General features: G+C 33.8%; 1 protein-coding gene across 1 annotated transcript in view; it reads left to right on the forward strand.

The window, feature by feature from the left end:
* AGMO (alkylglycerol monooxygenase) overlaps positions 1-22,170 on the forward strand; it is a 371,384-nt gene extending 349,214 nt beyond the window's left edge. The window contains exon 13 of the mRNA XM_046020061.1: positions 20,836-22,170. Coding sequence (XP_045876017.1) covers positions 20,836-20,910 — 75 coding nt within the window. The 3' untranslated portion in view covers positions 20,911-22,170. The remainder of the gene's footprint in view (positions 1-20,835) is intronic.
* Positions 22,171-23,911: the final 1,741 nt, after the last annotated feature.

Genomic DNA, 23,911 nt, shown 5'->3' on the forward strand with positions numbered 1-23,911 from the left:
TTATAAGTGAAACCACCCAGTATTTGTCTTACTCTGTCTGACTGATTTCACTTAACATAATAACCTTGAAGTTCATCCATGAACTTGACAAGATTATTTTTTAAGACTGAATAATATTCCATTGTATAGATACACAAGATTTTCTTTATTCATTCATCTGTCAGCAGACATAGATTGTTTTCATACTTTGGCTATTTTGAGTAATGCTGCAATGAATAGGAGAGTATATACTTTCTTAGAGATAATAATGATTTCATTACCTTTGGATATACATCTAGAAATAGGATTGTTGGATCATATGATAGTTCTACTTTTAATTTCTTGAGGAACCTCCATGCTGTTTGTTGTAGTAGCTGTACCGGTTTTCATTCCCACCAACAGTGCACAAGATTTCCCTTTCCTGCCCATCCTTGTCAGCATTTGTTATCTCTTGCCTTTTTAAAAATTGTTTTTATTGCTTTCAGAGGTAGAATTTAGTGATTCATCAGTTGCATATGACACCCAGTAATCATCATCAAGTGTCCTCCTTTATGCCCATCACCCAATTTTCCTTCCCACCCCCAGCAACCCTCAGTTTGCATTCTACAGTTCAGCATTTCTTATGGTTTGCCTTCCTCTTAATTTTCATCTTATTTTCCCTTGCCTTTCCCTCTGTTCATCTGTTTTGTTTCTTAAATTCTACATATGAGTAAAATCATATGGTATTTATCTTTTCTTGACTGATTCATTTTGCTTAGCATAATATACTCTGTTTCCATCCACGTCATTGCAGATGGCAAGATTTCATTTTTTTTGATGGCTGCATAGTATTCCATTGTATATATGTACCAGATCTTCTTTATCCATTCATCTGTCAATGGACATCTGGGCTCTTTCCATAGTTTGGCTATTGTGGACATAGGTGCTATAAACATTAGGGTGCATGTGCCCCTTTGAATCACTATGTAGGATAAATACCTCATAGTGCAGTTGCTGGGTCATAGGGTAGCTCTATTTTTATCTCGTCTTTTTGATAAGAGACATCCTAACAGTTGTAAGGTTATATCTCATTATGGTTTTGATTTGCATTCCTGATGATTAGTGATGTTGACTTCCTTTTAGTGTATTGGTTGGGCATTTTTATGTCTTCTTTGAAAAATGTCTATTCAGATTCTCCATTTTTCATTGATTTTGCTTTCATTTTTGTCTTTTTTTACTGAGTCAAATGAGTTGTATCATGGATGGTATTTATTTTTGCTTTTGTTGTCAAATTCAAAAACCCTTGCCAAAACCAATGCCAAGGGGCTTGCCTCCTATGTTTTCTTTTAAGATTTTTTTTGTTTTGTTTTCAGCTCTTAAGTTTAAGTCTTTAATCTATTTTGAATTGATTTTTGTATATTGTTTTAGATATGGATCCAGTTTCATTACTTTTGCGTATGACTACAAGGTGTTCCCAGCACTATTTATTGACGAGACTATCCTTTCTCCATGTATATTCTTGGCTCCTTTGTCATAAATTAATTGGCAATGTAGACATCAGTTTATTTATGGGCTTTTCTGTTTTATTGATCTCTGTGTCTGTTTTTATGCTAATACCATACTAGTTTGATTACTACAGATTTGTAAATAGTTTAAAATCAGGAAGTGTAATGCCTCCAGCTTTGTTCTTCCCTATTGAGTATATTTTTATTCAGGTTTTTGAAAGAAATATATTTGTATATATTTCAAACATGCTCTCCTTTATCTCCTCTCCCTTTCTGTCTAAAGTAATTGCTACACAGACTAACTACTAAGTGAAATAGGGGCACCTCGGTGGCTCAGTCGGTTAAGCATCCAACTCTTGATTTTTGACTTAGGTCATGATCTCAGGGTTTTTGTTTGTTTGTTTGTTTTTTAAGAGTTGAAATCTAAAACTTCCGAAAGAGTAAAACAAAAATTAGTAAGATACAACACACAATAGTCAAGTAATATTAGTGTTTATCATTCCTTTATGTGATGTAATATATTTCCATTTACTTGTAATTTTAAATAATATATGCTAGTTTTTGCTGTTTCTAAAAATAATAAATAATGTCATATTGTTATATCACTCAATTGTGTTTTTTAGATTTATCCACATTAGAATACAAAACTTTAAGTCATTTTTAATTAAATTTTTATCTACTTTGTAGCTACTTTATAGTATTTAATTGGTTAAATATGTCAATATATATTTTTCCTTTTTTCCTATGACAGATTTGTTTATTAGTTCCTTTTTATGATTTTAGATTCATCCCACAAATTTGACATGCAGTATTTTTATTGTCATTTAGTTATATATATAATAATCCCCCTTATAAATTTTGTTAATAGATTATTTATCCATATATTAGTTAGATCCCAAATATTTGATTTTTAGTATGTTTATTTAATCTGTTATTATTACTTTTTAGTTAGGAACTGTGCTCTGTATATCATTTTCTTTTTATTTGCTATAAAATGAGGCATCATATATATATATGTTACTTATCATACTTAAATCTATCTTCTTACTTGCAATTTACTTGATAATCTGTATATTTCTGAGAGATTAAAATCTCCCAGTGTATTTGTAGACTTCTCAATTTTATTTTTGTAATTTTGGTTTTTGTGTTTTAAGATTATATTGTTTGACACATCTAGATTCAGCATTGTTACTTGTTATGGTACGTTGTTTGTTTTGCAATATTAAGAAATAATACTCTATCTTTAAAACATTTTGCTTTAAAGTCTATTATATCAAATATCACTATTGTTATTCTTCTACTTAGTTGACATAATATATAACATGCAATTTTTTCTTTTAATCTTTCTATATTAATATGTGTGAATATATATGTACACGTAATAAACATAATATGTTGGGATAAAAAAATTGTAAAGACTTTATTTGAGAGAAGCAGAGAGAGTGTGAGCAGAGAGAGGGCCAGAGGGAGAGAGAATCTCAAGCAAACTTCCTCAGTAGCCCAGAGCCTACATGGGGCTGGATCTCAGGACCCTGAGATCATGACCTGAGCTGTAACTCAGAGTGGGACTCTTTAACTGACTGAGGCCCCAGGCACCCATGGATTCAAATTCTAAATCCAGTCTGAGAATCTCCTTTATTGGCAGGTAAAATAAATACATTTACATATTTAGTGATTTCTGACATTTTTAACAGTTTATTTCATCAGTTTCCATTTATCATGTGTTTGCTATTCTTCCTCCATCCTCTCTTCTTGCCCCATACTGTATACTACATTAACTACGGGGTGTGTGTGTGTGTGTATTTTACAAACACTTATTTACTATTTTGGGTATCGTACGTTTCAGTTCTTTTATTGCTTAGTTTTACACTGTAATGTTTGTAGTTGATTTAATAATGCTTTAAATCTTACCCCTCTATTTCTAAAGTTATTACTCTCTAGTGTTTAATTCTAACTAGTTTTTTTTTAATTTATTTATTTGACAGAGAGAGATCACAAGTAGATAGAGAGGCAGGCAGAGAGAGAGAGAGGGAAGCAGGCTCCCCGCCGAGCAGAGAGCCCGATGCGGGACTCGATCCCAGGACCCCGAGATCATGACCTGAGCCGAAGGCAGCGGCTTAACCCACTGAGCCACCCAGGCGCCCTAATTCTAACTAGTTTTAACCTCTTATTTGTTATTGATTAATATTATTCAACTTATTGTAAATAAGTCAATATTCATTTGCTTTTCCAAAGTCTGCTCCCCTCTTGCTGGCCTTTCTTTTCCCCTTTTTAGAATTGCTTCCCATATTTCCTTTTTGCTTTAATTTCATTTTTTCTGAAGTATAAAGCATAAATTTTTCTGTGATTTTCCTAACAGTGGTTTATGATCACTAAACATTTTTATCCGAAAATAATTTCATTTCACCTTCAATCTTAAGTGACAGGTTAGCTGGCATAGATCTGTCGGCTGACAGTTGATATATAGAGATTTGTTGAGATTTGAAGATCTTTCTGTACTGTTTGGCCAAAAGTTTGATATATTTATATTTTCCTCTTAGCCTAATATATCTTTTGTTTCTGGTTTCCAGGAAGATTTATGTCTTTGTCCCTAGTCTTTTGCAGTTTGCGTGTAGTTTGTTTCTTTGTTTCTTTTTACCTTTCTTGGGCTTCATTGTGGTTTTTCGGTTGAGAGATGCATGTCTTCTTTTTCCCTTCACTTCTATAATATTAGCAACTGTTTCTAGCGTCACCTCTCCACCATTCTTTTTATTTCCTCTTTCTTAACTCCAATCAGACATGTTAGATTTCTACATCACCAGTTCTTTTTCCTATTTTGTTTCCAAAACTCCCTATATGGCATTTCCATGTTCCCGTGTCCTAATTTTATCTTTAATCTTTTTTTAACCAGATCATCAGATTTTTAATTTTGTAACTATATTCAGATTTTGAGATGTTTTTATTTGGTTTATGTTTAAATGTATGTATTGTTCAGTCCCTTGCTAGTCCTCATTATTTCTATTTCTAATTTTTATCTCTTTAAAATTTTTTAAAAATTCTTACTTTACACTGTCTTTTCACTTCCCTCATAACTTCTTATATTTGTGGTATAGATTTTCCACTTGCTGCATATGTTAAAATCTCCCTCAGGATTTTTTTAAAATGTATGTGTGTATGTGTGTGCATTTAAACTTTTACTATGAGCTCTTTCTCAGTGGGAATTCTTCTGTCCCTGGTCTTCTCAGGTGCTTGGGCATATGAAAGCATCTCTGTGGCAATCAGCATGTCTTTATTTGGGGACCCCAGCAATTTCATGTTACTCAGTTACATGTTAATTTTTCTGCTGTGAATATCTGAACCACAGTCACTTGTTTTTCAGTTTCGCACAGAACACGTTCATTTTTTTCCTCCCATCTTTAGTAGAGGGTGGATTAAAAGCTTCCTTGCCACTTCTCTGGGCCACTGTTTATTTTTCTAGTACCTGTTCATGGATTAAGTATCTTTGAGAAGATTATCATTTCCAGCTCACACAGCTGTCATAGATTCAAGGCCACATTTTATGGCTCGATTGGAGCATTGAAACTCCATCTCTGGCCTTGTACTCCCTGCCTCTTCTGCTCTTTTCTTCTAGCATCTAGTATTACCTTTCTTTTTTTCAAGATAGGCTACATTTTAGGTGTCTAAAAGGTGTATTTATCCAGCATTCCATTGTATTTGTTGAAGGATGTTCTGTAGCCATGTAATATGTCAGTCTGCAGAAAGCCCCAACCCTTTGCATATTATATTCTCTCTTCTGTATGTATTATTATTTTATATTCTTTATATCACTTTGTTCTAGCACATATCTAGGAATATAACATATGCTCAGTGGATACCTGTTGATATGTTGATCCAAGCATTTCCAACTCTGCCATCCAATAAGCAACTTTTAGTTTTATGTTTTATATTTAAAAATGACCTGGGGTGTCCAGGTGGCTCAGTCTGTTAAGTGTCTGCCTTCAGATTGGATTATGATTCCAAGGTCTACATCAGGATCCCTGCTCAGTGTAGAACCAGCTTCTCCCTTTCCTTCTCCTGCTCCCCCTGCTTGTACTCTCTGTGTCTGTCTCTCTCTTTGTCAAAAAAAAAAAAAAGAAAAGAAAAAAGACCTAAACAATAATAAACTTGATTTTATCTGGCATATTCTGAATTGAGTATGCAATTTGACAATCTTTTTGATACTATAAAAAAATTTTTTTATACCATGAAGAATATTTATTATTTTTAATATTATTGGTACTATTTATAAGTGATGTGATGTATATAGAATTTCACTCTAAAGATTCAGCTTATTCTTTTATCCTAAATGTGTAATTTAATTGTTCTGGTGTGAATATCAAGGCTTCTGGAATTTAGTATTACTCGCAAGTATATCCATTTGTGGCTACAGTTGAAAAGGAAAGGAAAAGGAAAAGAAAAAAGAAATCCTGTAAGTCATCATGGAGAAAGTATAGTTTTCTAACTCCCATTTAAAACGTCCTCAGGAGAGCAGGCAACCCCTTCATGGACTTGAACAGAGATGGGGTTTGATCACAAAGCCATAAATTCTCTTTCTGATTGCTGTTTGGCCTGAGGGTTTACTGGAAGCATCACCGTCCGAGTTAGACTGTTTTCCAGCTTTTAAATGTACTAGAGTACGGTTGCATTATGTGTTGACCCTGATTTATGTTGAAAACCCAGAAACATTTTTTCCAGAAGAAGTGTTTTGTGTATGTGTGAGCCTTTGAGGCCTGGCCCCATCTGAGAGCTGACTGGCTCACCTCAGTAGTGTACTCTTCATTTATTCAGAGGGCTGGACTCTAAAGGAGGAATCTTTAAATATCCAGTGGTATTTCAGTGAAATAAATATTGTGAAGCAGATATGGGTTGTTAAAAACATATCACTATGATGTAATATGTCAATGCTCAATTATACGTTTGCATGCACCTTAAAAAATTCTGTCTCCAGAGAAAAACCGATTGTCATAATACTGCATTTCAATTAAACCCACATCCCAGGCATTCTGAGGTCCAAATTCCTGAAACCCTCAAGTTAATGTGTTCCATGTTATGGGGTTAATTTACATAAAGTTCTGGAGTTCCTGCTGCACTGTTTCAAATCTTGGTAGCTTTGATATTCTCCATAGTGCTATACACAAATATTATAAACTAGTTTTCACAGAAACAAGTTATGATTATCAGCAGGAATTAGTTTCATACAGTGATCTCTAACCATATTGTACCAGAACATTACCCAGACCCCTTACTTCTGAACTGCATTTTTCAGTTCCTATAAAACACATCTGTTCCACTGTGTGTGTTTTGAAAATTAAATGTACTAATATCATTCCGTCTGACCCGGCCACCAAACTCATGTGGGAGAAATCCGGTCCACAACTCAAGCTGTGTTGAGTCTTCAGGTCTTATGGGAGCTTGTAACTCACTTCACCATGGCAAAAGAAAAAAGTGAAAAAAGAAAAAAAGAAAAAGAAAGAAAAATAACATTTCTAAATGTATGTTCTTTCTTCTGATAAGAACATAGAAAAGCCCAGTTGATTACAATGCAATTTAGTCAATATTCATCCTGGTGGAATTTTCAAGGTCACTACAGTCATCACATCCCACCATCTTGTAAAGTTTCTCTGTGTAACTTCTGCTTCATAATAACAAAGGGTATCCCTATACTTAAGACTCTGTGGTGAACTGGGTTATTACAGAGGGTCATAATTAGGTCAAGAACAAAGATAGTATTGAAATTGAAATATAGTTTACTTACACTTATTGTGACAGAATTTATATTGGATTTATTCATTTGAAAATTTGCAGTAAAACCACTGCCTGTGTAGGTGTGATAGGATCATTGCTGTCAAAGACGTAGGTAGAAATGGCAATAGACACAAAAAGCTGACACACACAAAAAAAGGGAGGACACCACCCTCAGCTTTGAAAGCAAATCATTTGAAAGCAAAATTTTCATGTCAAAGAGGCCAAACTAAATATTCTCCTGTGTATTAACGTAAAGTACAATGACACCATATGTACTTTTAAGCTACTTCCAGAATTTGGACCGCCAACATACACTCCCCCATTTTGTTTGACCCTCACAAAAACAAACACATCCACTTAAAACATGTACCAGAGTCATAGAGGCTCAAAATGAAAAATTAAAGGAGGTAACCTTAACGAATAACCAGCAACAATTTAGAGCTCATCATCCCTTTTTTTCTTTGTTTCTTTTTCTGTTAAGTTTTGCCACTTAATCAAAAGGCAAGATTGGTTTCAATTATCATACATCTACCTAGAGACTCTCCATTGTTAATTTCCTCAGTCTAGCACAATAGTTCTCAAATGCGAGTGTGTGAAAGAATTACCATAAAGGGTTTGCACACACAAAACCATGTGTATTATACTATAAGGGTTATTTAAAGCATTTCCTAGGGTAATTTTAACTCTGGACAACTTTTGTTGCGTGTGCTGACTTCAGAAGCTAACCAGGGAGGTTCCACTTGCCCTTACTTACTTCTGAGAATTATTAACACATTTCCCCAGAATCCATAAAATAGATCTTTTGACATAATTATAAACACATTTGCATATATAAATTTTCTGAAAGCTCATACTGTACCAGAGTGTAATTTTTCCCTTATTTAATATTTGATTTTGGTTGTAAGTTTCCCCCAGAGTTTTTATCTTATAATAATTGTTTTTAAGGATCTTCCCTCTGTCTTCTTTCTCTCTCAGTGAAGAGAGAAATACCCAACAATGAATCATGGACTAGATAAAAGCTAACAGTTCTGAAGTTTTTGTCTTATAACTTGATCTGGACAATATATTAATGGCCAAACTGTATTTCTTCCCCCCAACACCAGCCTATGTGAGGTATGGTTGCATTTCTTAAACTATAAATCAAAACAGGCAAAGTATTTTACCTCTGACATGTCTTTTGTTCTTAAAACCCACTATTATTTACCAATAACTACCAAAACTGCTCATGACTTGTTTTATCTTTGTATATGCCTCTGCAGAGTTTTGTAAGAATCACTGTTGCTACTTCTCTGTGCATTTTTGGTGATGTCCACAAAGTTATTTTTCAAAGATAAATCTAATGTGTCCTTACTTTTTAAATTTTAGGCAGCAAGGTGCCAGGAGACCAGCTTATGTCCAAGGTGAAGATTAGGGATTTTGATTTCTAGAAATGGATGTTTTGGGAATCCATCTCTGCCAATCTTTGCCAGTCTCTACACATATTCCAGATGTATGGAAAATATTTTTTTTGAGGAGTGGCTATTTTTTTATTTTTTTGAGTATAGTCAACACATAATATTACATTAGTTTCAGGTGTACAACACAGTGATTCAACACCTATGCTCTGTTCACCACAAGTGTAGCTTCCATCTGTCACCATACTATGCTATTAGAGTATCATTCACTCTATTCCCTATGCTGTGCCTTTTCTCCTTGTGACTTACTCCTTCCATAACTGGAAGCCTGTTTCTCTCACTCCCCTTCACCCATTTTGACCCTTATCTCTGGCAACCATCAGTTTGTTCTCTGGAAAGCTGATTATCTTTAAGGCTTTTCCCTTGTCATTTCCTCTGTCATTTCGGTTACCTTATTGTGCTAGTAGTTAGGGCAAGATGAAGAAGTATTTCTGATATATTTTTATTAAAAATTAAATTATTTCTGGGAGCAATCCTTAGAACTTTCTATCATTATAACATCGTGTTGGCCAATTCTGTTATTTTTTCAGATAATAGAACAGAATAGACTGTAGAGATTTTTCTATTTCTAATCTCATTGGACAGAAAAAGAAAATGACATTCAGAGAATATTAATGATTTGACCATTTCATGACAGAAAGGACAAGAATCCAAGTTTCAAGGCTCTCAACCAGTATTTTTTCCAGGGCACTGGTTTAGGCTTTTGAATACGTCTTTAGCCTGTGATCATGATTTTCAAAAGTGATGAATGAGCATACATTGGGATGAAAGAAATAAATATTAGAATTTCTGTTTATAGTTGTCTTATCCCATCCTTTTAAAATAAACTTCTTTTTTTAATCTGACATAGAATACACAAATAATAATTGAAAAATTTAAAGGCTAAATGCAATGGAGGGGAAGAATTGCTGTGATATATTTTCAAAATTAAATTAAGGGATGCCTGGATGGCTCAGTTGGTTAAAATGTCTGACTCTTGGTTTTAGCCCAGGTCATGATCTCAGGGTCATGAGATTGAGCCCCATGTTGGGCTCCAAACTCAGTGCAAGTAGGATTCTCTCCCTCTGCCCCTCCCTATGCTCTCCTCTCTCTCTCTAAAGTAAGTAAATCTCTTTTTAATTTTTTAAATATTTTAAATATTAAAAATATTAAATATTAAAAATCCTTTACTAGATATTTCATGGAAATCTGTGTAGACCTAAATTCTCTGAACTCAGGGGCTGTGTTATTCACCAGTGAGTTCTGTCAGCAGTGAAATGCCTGTCATAAAACAAGAATATGATATCTATTTGTATAATGAATACAACCTAATGGGGACTGGTTCATTGCAAATTTTTGTGTCTATATTTGCCTTTGAGGTCAGTACATACTGTTTTCTCTTACGGATGCCATATCTAGAACTAAAGAAATAGTAAGTAATCAGAACAATATGTGTGTTTATTTTTAAGATTTATTATGTTAGCAGTTGTGACTTAAATGGATTTCCTACATTGAGTCTCTATTGAAAATTTTGAAGGCTTTTCAACTGTTCTGATTGTCTACAAAGCAAAAGTATAGGACAATAATTGCTTGCTGACCTTTTCTTACTATTCTTCCTCCATTGTGTCCTTTAAATCTGGCCCCTTCCTTTATGTTATATTGTGCATCCTAGCCAAAAAAACAAACAAACAAACAAACAAAACAAAAAACAAAACAATCATGCTATCAGTTTAGCTCTACTTAGAATTATCTTAACTCAACTCTTTCTTTATATATATCTTATTTATCTTAGAATATTTCAAGAAATACTACTACTAGAGAATTATCTCTGTTTATTATAGAATTTTCATGGAAGATTGTTTCCATTATATTGCTCAGCATCCCCCTGGAAAAATATCTCTGTAAAACAATTATTTTTTTAATGTAATTTTAGATATGAGTAGGACATTAATGTAACAAAGATCAAAACCATGGTTTGGTAGTAGAAGTGGGACAGAGAATCATTAGAAACTATCATTTAGTCTTTATTTTTGTATATAAAAATGAATTAAAATAAAAAATATTTTAGGACACTAAAATATATTTCAGCAGTCTAGCATTATAAAAACTCATCAACAACTTCAACTTCCATGTTTTTATATGATGAGATACATAATGGAAATATTCCAAATGGCGATCAACCTATAATTGTACTTACCTACTAAAATCTTACTCTACTTTGTAAAATAATTATATTTTCCCAGCAAAATTATATATCCATAATTATGAAACAAATTAATTTATGACCGTGCATGAGAAAGAGTTGGCATTGTTGAAAACTCTCATGATCCAGATTTTACTTTTAATGCACATCTTCTTATCTGTCACTCTGTTACAACTTTTAGCTTATTGTATCTTTTTAGCAAGAAACATAACACACTTTAATAGTTTATCTTATATCTTCATAGAACTTAATAATTTTTTAATTGAGCCAATATTTACCATGAGCTTGAAAGAATTAGGAAGCTTTTATTCTTATTTTATAGAGACAGATACTGAAATGCTAAGTAACCTGCTGTTGCAAAATAATTTGTGTTAAATTGGGACAACCTAATCCTCTTATTCCTTTCCCAGAGTTTTAGTTTGACTAGGTTTCTGAACCTGATCTTAATATAAATAGAAGACCTTAAGAAATATTTTAGTAATAAACCTTCTTGGATATTTTACATACAATTGACCATTGAACAACATGGGGGTTAGAGGCACCAACCAGCCCCCTCGCAGTTGAAAATCCATGTGTAACTTTTGACTCCTCAAAAACTTAACTACTGATAGCCTACAGTTGACCAAAAGCCTTGCCAATACTATAAACAGTTGATTAACACATATTTTGTTTGTAATATGTATTATAGACTGTATTCTTAGAATAAAGGAAGCTAGGAGAAAGACAATGTTATTAAGCAAATCATAAGGAAGAGAAAAAGACATTTGCAGTGCTGTATTGTGTTTATGGGGAAAAGACTGCATTTAAGTGGCTGCATTCCATTCAAACCTGTGTTGTTCAAGTTCAACTTGTATATTATAAATATGCGAATGAAAAGGAAAATGTGCTATAATGCAAATAGATGATGCAACAGCTGATTTTCTTTCCCCCTGGATTGTGGGAAATATAAGACATCAAGTGATTTAATTGCACATTTGACCTCATTGTTTCCTAAAGGAAAAAATATATATATTCTTGCCCCTGAAATGTGGAAATTTCTCATCTTTCCAATTCTGTGTATAATTTGAGCTCTTTCCCAGCAGTTCATGATATCATGTTTCCTTTAATAATCTTTGCTTTCATAATTAAAGCCCTAATTATCATCATCATCATCATCATTGTAGTCATCATCATGACCAGCATTATCATTATTTGGAGCAGAGGAGATGCAGGGTGTTGGTACAGCCTCACACCTTTTTTATAGCTTAAAAGCTAGAAAATATGCTCTTTGAATGTTTGTCATGTTTATGTAATCAGTACCTACATTGCCAAGGCTTATTGAAAACAGCTGGGTGCCTGCTGCCTGCCTCCCCCTTTGTTGGAACTGTTGCCAGAACAGGTAGTCAAAAATGGAAAGTAAGGGAAAATTCAGGCATCTGGGGTGTCTCTCAGGAAAGCAGCTGTGGCTTCCTTAGGAAGCAGTCATTGTTTCCCATCAGCCAAGACTCTGTATACCCTTGGGTCCAGTTCTGGCATGGCTGGCCTAGTAGGATGCAGTTTATGACTTAGGACTTGCGCGAGAAACTGTTTGGGCAGTCCCATCTCTGGCAGAACTTTGAGAGAAATCCCTCAAGCTGCAGGCCATATGTGGGCTGTGGGCCTTCTATTTAGCCTACTCTGGGAGGTTCCCATTTACTGGGGTTCTAATCATCCCTTTGACACAAGCAAAAACAATACAAAGATCTTCTCAAAACATATCCTTCCAAGATATACTGTCATGTTTTTAAAACCAGACATCACTATTATTTCTGTAAACATGGCATTTTTTTTTCCTGAAAATAAGCTCATTTTTTAAGAGACTTCCTTTGTTTCCTAGGTAGTAGACAAGTACAAAGAATTCTTTTTAACAGCTCACAGCAAGTCCTGGACTAGCAGTGTTGAATGGTATTCTGCATTTGTAAACAAATGGCCTTTCAGATGTAGATTTTTGTACATCAAGTATTAAAACTTGTTATGCATGTGAAAAATGTAGGCTTTTTTTTTTTTTTTTTTTTAAGACATAGGCTCTTGATTGATATCAGAGAGATGCCAGGAGCAGGCCTTTGGTATGTACAATACCCTGAAAATCAATCTGCTGTGATGAGCTTATTTGGCAAGAACCACCACTCATTTACCATGAAAATGGCATTTTGGCAGACTAGGGTTGAATATTTTTCTTGATAATTTTTGTTAAAACAGAGTTCTGATTTTAGGATGTGAATGCTTTAAATTTCAGTAGTCAGAGGTAAAAGGGGATTAAAAAGGTGTAGTACTTTGAATTTTAGATTAAATATCATGTTTTTCATCATTACAGAGAGTTCTGTTAAGGACACCTAAGGACTGTGATTAGTCCAGCAACATTTTATTCAAAAATCTTCAGTTTCAATATATACCGGGTAGGAAGCAAACAGTTGTGTGCCAATGTTAGGCATACTCAGGAAAACGAAATGAAATTTTAGTTGTAGCTAGAATTTCTTTGCAGAAATATGCAAGTTAAAAAAATGAATGAATTTCTGAATTCACTGAACTACCTTATATTTTTTTAAAAAGTATGGTAATAGTTTTTAGGGAAAGGGATCAGGTTATTTACAATGCTTTGCCTGTGACTAATTTTAATATATAAAAGTGTCTCAGGTCAAACTAGGTAATGTTCATCGAGTGCCATATTTTTCCTACTCTTGTTTTATTCCCAACTTTATAAAAACTAAAAGAGACTATCCTTAAAAATTTTCACTGCTCTGATATTTTTTCATTCTCACACCCATAAAAAGTAAAGAATGTGAGGCTCCATGGTAAGTACAAGAGGAAGAGTATTAGTATAAACAGATGCTTTTCATAATGTACACCTTTCCTAAAGTATTTTTCCAACAGAGTGGTCAACATTCAACCTAACATTCATTCTCACCAGTGATACTTGGTCCTTTATTATTTGACCTTATTGTAACTTTCTCTCCATGTCTCCATATTGTTTTTTATCCTACAATTCAAAATAGGGAGTTCTTAAAAACATCTTACCCTTCTACGTTGAGTATTTTGATGATTAGAAAAATACTGTCAGGCTTCAGTTTTGACAAGGCACATATTCTTATGATTCTATAGATATAAATCGTGACTAATTAACTTTGGTTGTCTCTTTAATTTTTCTCTATTCTTTAATTGTGGTAAGTTTGACCTTTTCTTACACTGATGATCCCTTTGAGATACTTCAAGCTGGGGGAAATAATGACCTGGGAAGAACTGGAAGGAAGCCTGGATATCTAGAGTATACATATTAAAATATTTAGAAATCTTCCAGGAAATCAACATGAATTGAAGATGTATCATTATACATAAAGAAAAGCAAGAATGTAGTAAGAAATTAAAGGCAATTTTAAAATCTCTTACTGAGTAGTCATACCCTCAGAACAAGTATTGTTAATATTAGACAATTTTAAAGTCCTGTATCTATAAAGACACTTTATTCATAACTTTGAATTCAAAAATGAAAAATCCACAGATGTTTTTGAGAAATGTAGCATCTATTTTCACTTTATGCTACTTACAGTTTATACAATTTTGACCAGATGGGTTTGCATGCACGGTAGCTAATTCATGACAACTGTCTTCAAGGATATTCTCTGAATTATAGGTGGGTCTTGAAGACCTCTAAGTGATCTCTAACATTCTTATTAATGTTTTTGGTTTTCAAATGTCATGATAGCTCAAGTGTGGTATAGAAGAACAATAGGACATTGTATAGGGATATTGTTGAAAGGATATATACTTTCTTGAGTTGTTTAGACTTTTAGAAGTGAATAAATTATTGTACATAATTGAGATAATCATCTCTGGGGAACTGAAGAAATGGTTCCATGAAGATTCTGTATTTGTTATCTAAATTAACTTAGTGCTTTTTTGTCTCTAAAGTCATTAGAGTCTGTTGCCCCCACTGAGTAGTAAAATAATGAAATACCTGATTTTTTAGGTTTCAGAAATCAGCTTAATTATTTAAAACTTTTGTTCCAATGTTTATTTTATGTTTATTTTCTTTTAAAAGAAAACATACCATGATCAGGTATGTTTAATATATTATCTTGTTTGAAAATTAATATCAGAGCAAGTGTAATGATTGAGAAAAATATATATTCATTTTAAATAAGACTTTGTTATCATGGACATTCACATAAACTTTCTTTTATATTGTTTTCCCTCACTTAAGAATTTCAATATATATTTAAAAATAAACATAAAACAATAATACTTGATTTACATCTTGGTAGTAGTAAATCTGAAAGGAGCACATATTAACTATAGTGGTGATTGTATCTGCTTTGAATACGATACAGAAATAAACACAGAGAGAGAACACAAGACTTCCAAGTAATTGTTGCAGTGCCTGGAAATTATTTGTCTTAAGCCTTTTGTCGATTTGTCTGTATATGACCCTTAGTTTTTTAGTCATATATAGAATATACTAGAGGTAAAACCCATAATTCCCCATTTCCTTTGGGTTGGCATTTGTTAAACTGTATCCTTGTAAAAGTCTAAGGAAAAAAATGTATTATTACCTAATATCTTTTGGATGTTTTCACTTCAGAAGGACTTTCAGTCCATTTGGCTCCAATTTCTTTTTTTTTTTTTTTAAGATTTTATTTATTTATTTGACAGAGAGAGATCACAAGTAGGCAGAGAGGCAGGCAGAGAGAGAGAGGGGGAAGCAGGCTCCCTGCTGAGCAGAGAGCCTGATGCGGGGCTCGATCTCAGGACCCTGAGATCATGACCCGCATTTGGCTCCAATTTTTAATCTAGTTCTGTTTGTGTTTGTCTCTTGCATTAAATAGGAAATGGAGATATTTTGTAGCAATTGAGGTTTGAACTCTCTTTAAGTTCTTGTCTATTTATCTGTACAGCAATCGTCACCCCTAAAAAATCAAAATATTATGTTAAAAAGTATATTTAACAAGGAATTGGTTTTGTTTTTCTCCAAATAATTTGGTAGAAACTTCTGTATGTGTAATGTGTTGTTCTTAAAACAAATTGTTGCTGTTGTCTTTGGTGTCGTTGTGATAAATGGCCAGTCAGCTGTTATTATATGAACCTCATCAATGTCAGAGAAATAATTTTTAGGTAAAAAATAAACTCTTTCTTTTATAGGCAGGATATGATATGTTAGGCATAAAAAATTAGTATATCCATTCCAGGAGAATTTAGGAAATCCATACAAAAGTCTGAATTTGGCTGAAAATATATGCAATGAAATAGGTGGTAATATTCTTTTTAATTATTTGAAAGTAACTAAGTCTCAAATCTTCACCAAAAAATGCTATTTATAGCTAAACCACGTTTCTTCCTTGTCAAGGTAGAATTTATCAAGAAACTATGCCCACCATTTACAAAATGACTTAGCTTTTCTAACTTGCTTGATTTTTTTTTTTAGTGATTTAGTGTACATAATTATATTGCTCCTGTGAATAAGCATAAAATTAAATGAGATTTTCTCTCTCAGTGTGTTCTATTTCAGTATTTGTCACAATAAATCCATGTATGAGAATCAAAATCTATTTCAGCTATTTCAGAGATTTAGTTTCTCCTGTGGGTATTTTTCATGTACTTTATTCAAAACTTCCATTTTATTTGCCAGTATACTGAAGGTAAAATGATTTGAGACGTGTAGGGTGTTGCTAGCTAGTTCTAATGGAAATTATCCACTACCTAAGATGCTATTTTATTTGTGCCTCAGGTCATTTATTAATACATAGAAGTTGGTGGATTCAAACCAACAGAGTCAGATTATGGATATAGGTGTAAGAACAATCCTCCAGCTTTGTAATTTGAGAGATAGCAGATTGAGGAGATGTCACATGCACATAAATACCTCCTCTGATACTATTCTGTCTCCCTTAAGATTTGATATCTGATTTGCTCATTAGTAGAGCCATATTTAATAAGGCCTCTTAAAACACAGACATAACAGGGAAGAGCAGCAGAATAAAATATCTGTTCCCACTGGTGTTTTAGTATGATTAGTGCCTCAGATTAACCACCTGTCAATTGATGCACTTTTTTGGAAAGGGGTAGAGGAAATGGGGAGAGCATCTGCACAGGCCAAAGTTCAGGCATCAGAATCTAGGGGCCTGGGAAGTCAAGGAAATAGCCCGAAGACAAGGGCCACTAATGATGTGTTAGCTCAAGCAGGGCTTGACACCAAGAGTGAACTTCCTCTGTTTCATATTTTGAATCCAGCTGTTAAAATCTTGGGACTTGCCCAGACCTAGGATAAAATAAGTGTTCATTGAGTTCGTACATATCCAGAAACATTGTATCTCTGATTAGAGAAGAATATTGAAAAAAAAAAAAAATCTGCTTTCATTGCCATTTTTTCTTACACTGGTCCAAGTAGTAGTTCCTCTGTCTTCCTTGAACAAATACTTGGTTGGGAAATATGTTAATGAAAATCTTTTTCAAATGATGCATTTAATCTAATCAATTATGGTGAACCAAATTGAATAAGTTGATACAAAAACCAAGAGAATTTTCAGACAAGAGAAAATCTAAAATTTTCCCACTTAAAATTTTATGTGAATATACATTTAAGTCCAGTATATATATATAAAATATAATACATATATATATATAAAACACATATACATTCAAAATATAAGAACAAATCTATTTTTTCCTACTTAACTATTTTCTAATGAAATCAAGTAAGTATTTTAGGATTGTACATATTTTGAGAAGGACATATTTATTATATTAATTTTTATGATTTTTTGTCATTCTGGATTTCATTATATATAAAAACTCCAGTTTATTAAAATGTTGATTGTGAAAAGTGTCAGAAACCTAGCAGTTACTGACTCAAAAAATCATGAGGCAAGGACAGTGGGCTGTAAAAAAGAAAGGAAATGATTCCCTACTGATGTACATATTCACTGAACTGATTTCCTAGGATGTACAGTTAGATTTTCTGGGAGATGCTATGTAAACAAACACACAAAAAAACATATCCCAGCTCTGATATTTAGTAGTTTTGTGATTTCTTGGTAAACCCCATAAATTCTAAGTTCCTATCACCACATGAGTAAATTGGGCACCAATCTATCAAGGTTTGTAATAAACATTAAACATTATAATCCAATAAGGCACCTAGGACAATGGCTAGTTTAAGCAAGGATCTCACTGCACATTAACATTGAACTTAAACTGGACTCCTGTGCTTCCTCAGGTTTTCATTCCATCTTTTTAAAGAGATAATATATAGGGACAAACAGGCAAACAAACAAACAAAACAGAGAAATAAAATAAAACTACAAACTGTCCAACATTGCATCTTTTTCTGTAAGAAGCTAAATGCATTTTAGATCACCAGAAAAGGCAACGTGTTTTAGTTAGGGATGGATCCTTAAGGAAATAGGACTTGAATTAGTTTCAAAAGTGGAAGGATTTAATTGTGAAGTTGTGGATTAACAACAAAGGCACGAACTGAACTGTAATTTTGTTTCATTCTCTTGTTAAATCAGAAGTTCTTACTATATCTGGGATCCCAGATGAAAGAATGGATAGTCTAGTGGGTGGGGAGTAGGGAAGAAGAGAGCAAAATTTTACAAATAATTTAGTGGTTTCATTCTCCCTAGCCTTCACTTATAGAATCCTTGTGAGCCTGAACACTGAATTCAAAATTTATAAAAATTTCAGCTGCCAAATATATTTCAGGTTCCTCTGCCTTGCACAACACAAGGTATCATTTAGTTGCTCAATGAATATTAAGGATCTGAATGGGACTACTTATACTGATAATATGCATTTATCATCTCTGTCCCATTTGAAAGTTGTCTTTGCAGCTAGTCTTCTGTCAACATTACCCATCTTCATAAAGTAATGCAATTCACCACACAAAGGGCCTTCATAAATACTCCCCACCTTGGTATTATTTTCCTTGGCACCAACATGAGAAATCCCATGAGGTCATTTTTCTTGAATTACAGTCAAAAGAAACAAAATCAAAACCAGCCTTTAAATATATTGTATTTGATTTCTGAGGCAATTCCATAATGTTAATATTATTCTTGACTTCTGCTTCAATATAACTGTACATTTTATTTTTGATATATATTTTTTTATATTGTGCATATTATAGGCTGAAACGAATGAATGTATTTGAAGAAAACTTCAGACTGCCTAATGTGAAGGATAATGGTTTTTTAGAAAGAACCATAAGGTTCATATGAAACTGAACAACCCACCCGTGAAAATGAAATATCAGTGTTAGGAAGGTGGTGGTGATGGTGCTCTGTTTTCATATTCAGACTTTCATAGCAAAATAATCACAGTTCAAGAATGGCTGCATGGCTCAGTTAGTTGAGCATCTGCCTTCGGCTCAGGTCATGATCCCAGAATCCTGGGATCAAGTCCCGCATCAGGCTCCTTGCTCAGCAGGGATCCTGCTTCTCCCTCTGCCTGCTGCTTCCCCTGCTTGTGCGCTCTCTCTCTCTCTCTCTCTCTGGTAAATAAATAAATAAATAAATATCTTTTTTTTAAAAAAACACAATTCACGCTATTTTCTTTCTTTCTTTTTTCTTAAAGATTCTATTTATTTATTTGACACAGAGAGAGGGAACACAAGCAAGGGGGAGTGGGAGAGAGAGAAGCAGACTCCCCTGCTGAGCAGGAAGTGGATGCAGGGCTCGATCCCAGAACCCTGGGATCGTGACCTGAACCAAAGGCAGATGCTTAATGACTGAGTTAGCCAGGTGCCCCTATGCTATTTTCTTTAAATTGATGGCTGGCCTCAGCTAATGCCCATGGCTTCCCCCCAGTCCATCACCCCAAAATGTTCCTCAAGCCTTCATCTTATTACTTAAATACACTCCTTTGTATATTTTTGTGGATTTTTCAGGAATAGTGATCTTCCTGGGGTGAAGACCTGATCATATTTTAGTAGTTGGGAGAGGTTTGCACATTTAAAAAACATATGGAGAGACACTTGCACAGCTATCTTGATAACCCCATCATCATCACTCTTTTCCATCATCATACCAGTAACAATTAAAATGGAAATCATAAAAACAATCTTAGAGTTAAATTTTAGTGCACAGGTAAGAGTAAAGGGATAGGTTGGCTTAGAAGTGCTCTGAGGCATAAAGATCATGACTAATGCTTGGATTTTACCTCAAGAGAAGATATGTGTATTATGGCATTGTGGCATTTAAATTATGCATAATAAAAAATTCTACAACCATAAATTCTTATGAGAATGCCTGTATGATCATTCTTGCTAGGATCATCAGAAATTAAGAGTTTTATTTGGTTAATTTGGGATGATTTATTATGAATATGGGATGTTACTTGAAAGCAAGAAAGTAAACTCAATGAAGTCTGCTGGCTGCTTATTATCGCTTAGCTATGTCATCAATTTTAAAGAGAATTTTGTAGTACATTTTTTTATACCTGATAAGATCAACAGACTGAGAAGGTAAGTCAGCAGTGGTTTTTAACCTTTACTTCATGTTGGGTAAAGTTCATAACATGTTAGATCACATTGCCCCAGAGAGGAATGATTCTTTCTAATGTTTTTATTTCTCCTTTTCCAAGTGCTTCTTAAACTATATAAACAGTGAGATCATTTCATACAGTACATTCTACATACAGTATGCCCAGATGCCAGAAGAAAGTTCTGTCTCATTCCGTATCTAACTTTCATGGTCCCATCCCTAGAAATGCCCCAGATTTGAGAGTATAAAAAATAAAAGCAACAAAACCAAAACTTTTTACTCCCACTGCTGTCTCCAATGTAATGCTTTTAAGTTATGTTGGCTAAATTCTATCAGTGAACAACTGCTAAATTCAATTTGATTAATTTAACTGTCTAAAATGTTTATGTTCTTTTTTCCCCACAACGATATTTTTAACTCAGTTGAGCAAAAGTATTGATTCCATTTTAATTGTTTTTCCTCTTTGTATTTTATTTCTTCAGATTTTTTTTTCCATCTGCATTGCTTTCTGGGGAGTTAGAAGCATGAAACAACTTGCCTCCGGCCCTTGGAAATAAGTTTGTATTCAATTCTTTTGTTTTAATCAGTTGCCCACAACCACAGTATATTGTGATTGCCTCATATAATTATATAATGATTATATGAACCATTTCTTTAATGAAAGGTAAATATGCTTATTTACTTATGCTTGCTTTTCATATCTGTTGTTTTCTATTAAAATTAAAGTCAGCTGCAGTTACTTTCTTTTATTGCTAGGGTTGAAAGAAAGTAATTTTAAATACAATAATGTTGTATTTACTGGTGGTGTCTAAGCCAAAGAATATAAGAAAAGGAAGGGAAAAAACTTAAAAAGAATGAAGATTTCATTTGCATTTTTGACAGCTTCTGTTTGTTAAAATTGTGCTTAAATAAATATTTGTTCTCATAAAAATGTGTTACATTAGTGGTCTGCCTAAGTCTGTATTTACCTTTGAAAACCACATAACCTAAGGAGCTACATTCTGAAAAAGACATGACTGAAATGAAAATGAATAGAATTTGTCAGAATATGTGTATTCAACAGTCAATACCTATGTCTGATACGTTTGACCTGTTTGTCTTGGCAATTTGAAGAGCACGCAGTACAGGTATCCCCTGCTTTTCAAAGCTTGTGTTATGCTGCACTTTTATGCATTATGAAAGACCTACAATAGTACCTGTTTCCACTAGCTGAAAGAAATTTTCACTTTCACAAAAAAGTCAGATCTTTCATAAACCTGTAATTTCAGAAACCTGCAATTCCCAATATAGGTTTCCCCCATTACCTGAAATAGAGACTTCTTATGAAATCTTTCCTAAGCCAAAATGGTGTAAAGTGAAGAAGTAATTACTACAAATTTATATAGAAAGATTTTGAGCAGTCTCAAAGTTTTTCTGGTGCCTTAAAACTGATCTTGCTAATGGGTAAAGAATATAAATGGGAATAAAGCAGAGATGCTCAGAGACATCATTCAAAGTTATGGCAGCTTGGGGCTAAGATGCTGAGTGTAGTTCCCTGGGAAGGAGCTTGATCCGGCTCTTCTCACTGCCTGAGGTGTGTGTGGCCTCGAGAACTGCTCATTGCAAAACAAACACTGAATGATATTTTTGTTTTTCACCTTTTTTCGCAGAAGCAAAAATTCTTCTTGTTCTTATTGGTTAGGGTTAGGCCTTATAGGCCAGTAATATGTAGGTCTTTCATAAAACTGAGGTGTCTTAATTAATCCATAATTTCAAAAACTGGAAGATACCTGTATTTTAAATTGTCACAATAATGTTAATAAACCTTTCTAAATAAATTTGTCCTAAGTGTTGTGTGGACATTATTCATTGGGATTGTAAAAATCTGCTGAGTATTCTATTAGGTAGGAACTGAAGTAGGATACACTTCAAAATGTATCCAATAAGAAGTAGGATATAAGAAGTAGGATACACTTCAAAATGACGGGAGGGGTTGAAAACTGTGGGAATTTTTTTCTTCCCTTCTTGCAGTAGTTCTTAGGTTTAAAGGCACAGTTTAAGTACAACAGGCCACCCTTATCCAGAGTTTCATTTTTCATGGTTTCAGTTACCTACACTCAACTGTGGTCTGGAAACAGATGATCCTCCTTCTGATGTACCGTCAGAAGGTCAGGAGTAGACTAACACTGCATCACAGTGTCTTGCCATTTGCCTCTCTTCATCTCATCAGGTAGGCATTTCATCTGCTCACATCATCACAAGGAGAAGGGTAAGTACGGTATAATCAGATATTTGAAGAGACAACGTTCACACAACTTTTATCACACTATATTGTTATAATTGTTCTACTTTATTATTAGTTGTTATTGTTAATCTATTACTCTGCCTAGTTTATAAATTCAACTTTATCATGGGTTTGTGTGTATAAGACAAAGCATAGTATATATAGGGCTTGGTACTCATTTGTGGTTTCAGGCATCCACTGGGAGTCTTGGAATGTATCCCCTGCAGATAAGGAGGGGGGGGACTACTGTAATCACAATTATAAGCATGAAAACAATGCTGTTCTTCACTGAGCTTTGCCTACATTCATCTCCAGGTTTAAGATACTGATCAGCTAGTCAGTCTCATCTTTAAAGTGTGTTATGAATATATGAATGAATGAATGAGTGAGTGAATAAAGTGTGTTATTTATGCTCTGAACAGAGAGAAATGTAAAACTGTGAGAAGAATCAGACAGCAGGTGTCTATGCAGACTCATGATACAAAATTGAAGCACATTTGGTTTTCAAACTGGTGAAGCAGAGGAAGACTAAATTTTGCACAATGAAACAATTAACACATTATATCTCAAACGTCAGAAGGAGAGACTTGGCTTTGCTTCATTCATCTTTTTAAACTTCTTAATTTAACACAGAGCAAATATTTAAGCCCATAACAAACATTAAGCCCTACTTTGGTTCCTTACCAACTGTTTGTGCTGGACTTTGCATCTGTAGAACCATGTCAAAGCAGGGAGCCCTCTGCTGGCTTAAAATTGCTAAATTTATAGCATAATAAATTCTGAATAGTCATATTTTACCTCCTAAAGACTTTAGTCTATAGGTTACATCCTCAAGGAATGGCAAGGAAAAGAGAGGCTTCACAAATCTTTAGGTAAGTTTTTAGTGTATCAGAATAGTTTGTTGAGTAATATATAAATACATACGTATGCTTGATTATATATGAGTCTATAGGAGTGATCTAAAAATGGAAATAATTCAAAAACTATAAAAGATAACTTCTGTGGTGAAGTTCAGTTTTCTTAAAGTAAATACAAATTTATCCATTCCCTCTTTTCTCTCTTAGTCACCCTCACCATCATTATAAATGCTTTTTTTAAAGAAATGCAGACATTTTCAAGCTACAAGTTTTCCAGATAAGTAGTGTTCCCAGGGTCTGTATGTGTTAACTGGGGCACTTTATTCTTCACCTTCAACCTTGCTAATTTTCCAGTCCAGTTTTCTCTGGCTGAGTACTAATACATGATGACAGATCATATAACTACTAAAAATGTTGTAAATTAATCTTGAGTGATGA

The sequence above is a fragment of the Meles meles genome, chromosome 10, assembly GCF_922984935.1.
Source record: "Meles meles chromosome 10, mMelMel3.1 paternal haplotype, whole genome shotgun sequence".
In the NCBI taxonomy this organism is placed as follows: Eukaryota; Metazoa; Chordata; class Mammalia; order Carnivora; family Mustelidae; genus Meles; species Meles meles.